This window comes from Elephantulus edwardii, unplaced genomic scaffold, assembly GCF_000299155.1.
Source record: "Elephantulus edwardii isolate Elephantulus edwardi_28Jun2011 unplaced genomic scaffold, EleEdw1.0 scaffold00180, whole genome shotgun sequence".
NCBI classification, from domain to species: Eukaryota; Metazoa; Chordata; class Mammalia; order Macroscelidea; family Macroscelididae; genus Elephantulus; species Elephantulus edwardii.
This window is the reverse complement of record NW_006399930.1, coordinates 3,385,467-3,389,331: the sequence shown is the minus strand read 5'-3', so window position 1 is coordinate 3,389,331 and position 3,865 is coordinate 3,385,467. Positions and strand designations below refer to the sequence as shown.

General features: G+C 33.6%; 1 protein-coding gene across 1 annotated transcript; it reads right to left on the bottom strand.

Annotated features, from left to right (window-relative positions):
• Nucleotides 1-3,863, bottom strand: ATP5J (ATP synthase, H+ transporting, mitochondrial Fo complex, subunit F6; the record flags this gene model as incomplete). The annotated part of the gene is made up of 3 exons (XM_006896040.1): nucleotides 1-90; nucleotides 529-653; nucleotides 3,772-3,863. Coding segments are annotated over 3 exons (255 nt in total), but the record flags the coding sequence as incomplete, so codon positions are not given.
• Nucleotides 3,864-3,865: the final 2 nt, after the last annotated feature.

The following is a 3,865-nucleotide window of genomic DNA, read 5'->3' as shown; positions in this document are numbered from 1 at the left end:
TAATTGTACAATCAATCCATAACAAATTACCAAACTAATTTTACATAATGCTTTAGGACTGGGGTTTTTCAGCCGGTTCAAATATAGGATCTACAGGGGAGAAAAAAAAAGTTCAGTTAGTCTATAATAATACACATCATTTAATTGTTTCGTATCCCATTTATATGGGGAAAACAGAATTTTCTTCAAATGTCAAATGTGCTAACAGATAATAATCAACCATTCAAGGTCATATAGCTTATGAATATCTATCTATCTATCTATCTATCTATCTATCTATCTATCTATCTATCTATCTCAGAATTCAAGAGTAGGCAGTTTGATTCCAATTTTTACCTTTTAACAATTATGTTACTTAGTTTCCTATGCTAATGGACACTATCCAAGAACTTTCTGTATATGTCCTAATAATACTATCTGTATTTGTCATTTAATCCTTTTAAACAATCCAAATAAATCATCAAAGAGAAATGTTCTTTCCATAAAATAATCTTTCACAGGAATTAATTCTTGATTAAAGAGACTTGCCTTCAAATTTGAAGGTAGGGAAGGTATTCATGTCTGCTTTACCATACATTTGCTTAAGCTTAAAAAGCTCCTTCTCCAAATCTTGTTGATATTCTGGGCCAACATCAACAGGTCCTCCAGATGCCCTGCAATACACAAATAAAAAACCATTATAAATGAACAAATGAAAACTCAGTTCATAAGCTAGTTTATAAAAATAATTACTTTTCACTACACATTTTAAAGCTACGCATGCAGGGAAAAAGACTTTTCAAAAAGAAAGCAAGGTTATTTCAAATCAAACTATTTCAGTATGAAGAGGTTTTACATAAATGACCTAACTTAAATATTTGAAATTCAAAGTTATTTTAGTTTAAAAAATACTTAGCAAGGGTCTAATTTGTAAGATGTGATGATTACCGTGGGCTCAAAAATTGCTTCCATTTTAATTTCTGTCAGTTCTATCATTTCTAAAGTGTATAAACAGGATGAAATCACAAAGTACTCTAAATATTAGTTTTCCTGTCTAAAAATAAAGGTTCTTTCTAATCCAGTGTTAAAAGAATTAGAGATAATGCATATGCACCACTCACAGACCTGGCACTGAATGAACACTCATAGCCTGCTATCTTCAAGTCAGTCATCACTAAATGCTGATTCCATAAGAAAATTTAAGTCTCCATATTAAAGAATCATCAAAAAAGCAAAATATATTTCACCTTCAAAGACTCTGCACTGTAGGAGAGTGAAAAAAGCAGCTTACAAATATTTACAGTGCTTCAAAACAAAATCTATTCATGCTGACATTATTTTTATTAATCAAGGAAAACTTCATTTAAAAATGAAGCACTTGAGGTAAACCAGGTATGTGAGGTCAGAATTAATTTGAAACCACTGACTGAAAATGAAGTGATGACAGTGATAAAACACTGGCTGTGAGAGAGGACTACTTTTTTCCTGGATTGAAAAAGCAAGGAGGACATAGGTTATGAAAGGCCCAAAATGCTAAACCTGCATTTTATCTGCTAAGCAATCAAGTAACAAAATGAGAACTGGCTTTGCTAAGATACAGAATCAAGACTAATGAACCAGAGGCAAGGTCAATTAGGTCTAATACAGTAATTTCACAATTTTGTTCTGGTTATTGTCCATCAATGAACATTAATAACTTAAAGGAAATTAGAGAATTCCATCAAGGATAAAAATATCCTCACATATGCCTATCATCAAAGCACAGTTTTACCTCAAGTATGTTTTTACAAAAAGCACACAATACACACAACTCCAATGTAAGAATTTAATGCTTCTTCAAGTAGAAGTCAGATTTGGCCACCTCCATGTTGCATCTACTCCTTATTTAAAACAAATATTGTCTTCCTATATAATTATGATAACAGATCAGAAACAGATGTTTTAAAAATACCACTTAGAACTAACTCAGTCACATAAGAACAGATATGGTATAAGACCATTATTGTAGAAATGGAAAGATAACTAGTAAAACGGATATGAGGATCCAAGAGGGGGGGGAAGTGGAGGGTATGAGCCGAGGGGTAAGGATGGGCAGGGGGGTAATCAGAGAGTCGTACAATCTGATGGGTAGAAGGGTGGGCTGGGTAAAGGAAATGGTAAAAAGCCAGTGAAAAACAATGTATACGAACTTTGTAAGCAAACCAGTATAAAATAAAAATTTATTTTAAAAAAAAGAATTTAATGCTTCTTGTAAGACTCAATTTTCTTCTATGTCAGCATCTTCAATGTAACTTTCTGAACTATCTTATACAGTAATTATCAGTTAGTATCTGAAGAATACAAATAGTTTAAGAGTTGATGGTTCTAATCTATCCATAGCTGCTCTGAAAGACAGACCTTAGTGATCTATTTTGAAACACAAAATTCTTGAAAATCAGTTTTACTCTGCAGACAGAAGATTGTCATGAGTCGAGATCAACTCAATGATGTCTAACAAGAAATCTTATTTAGCTACTGAGTATTAAAAATGTGGCTAGAGTGACTGTTTTCTTAAATGCAATTAAAGTTGTAAGAACTGTTGCTACCAAATAAATAGTGCAGTCTAGCTAATCTTCAACCAGATTTTTTTTTTTCACTTTGGGATTCACAAAGCTTTAGGTGTTACCTAAAGCACCCTTACACTCTTTTATGATAAAAAGGTCCCAGAAATCCTCTGCCTCCTTAACTTAATATGCATCCTTACTAATTTATTTACTACTATGTCTCCAGGCTCCAGCACACTGACTGGGACAAGGTTGATACTCAAGACGTATTTGTTTACTAACAACCAGGATTCAGACTCACAGTGACCCTGTGAATACTCTGCTGCACTGGGTTTCAAAGGTATAATTTTTGGTAAAGGGGTCTTGGTTGTAGTAGTAGTTAAAGCATTACACTAAGTAAAAGGTCAGTGGTTTAAATCTACCCGCCACCCCATTGTCTAAAACTAAGGCAGTCTGTGTCTATAAATATCATAACCTTAGAAACCATGTAGGCAGTTCTGTAATGTGTAGATACATATAATTGAAATTGCCTCAACAGCAACAAGTTTATTATTCATTTTTGGTCTTAATCTTTACCAAAGCATATTGTCACAGCTTTCTTCACTAGCAGTGTAGAAGGAAATGACCTTCCAGACAATAGGTAAGCTTCACAACGGCACCACTAGAGAGCTGACATATACTAAGCTAATTTAATGAATAATCTATATAACACTCTATCATGCAGTTACTGGGACAGTCTCTGATGGATCTGCCTCTCTACAAGGTCATTAGGACCCTTTTATATCTCTACTGCTAGAATTAACTAATGCTTAGGTTATTTTTTTCCTCTAGTATGTCTGTTTTTATTCTCTTCTCATTCCAATCTGTGATTAAAATTATCTTTTTCTATACAGAATAATATTATACCCTACTGTACCTAATAAAAACTTCTGTGCTTTTACAAAAGAGACATCAAGCTTGGAAAGGTGGAGGGTCAATGAAAGAGAAAAGATCTTTATCCAGATGGACTGATATAGTGACTGCTGCTCAAGTGTGTCAGGAAGTGTGAGGATGGCACAGGTTAGGACACAGTTCAGATCTGTTGTTCATGAGGATACTATGTGTCCTACTCAACTCGGTGGCACTTAAAAAGCTACAGCAGAGCTTTCCATCCTCATTCTAACTCTACTCTATCCTTTATGCTTACTTAATATTAAGACTTACATACTTTGAATATTTACACATACATCATCGATGATTATTTACTTACTGTCGTTTAGATTTGTATTCTCTAATCTTGTCCACAAAAAGTTTCTGTATAGGATCAAGTTCTTTATTAAATGCCACTGCTGTAACACCAATGT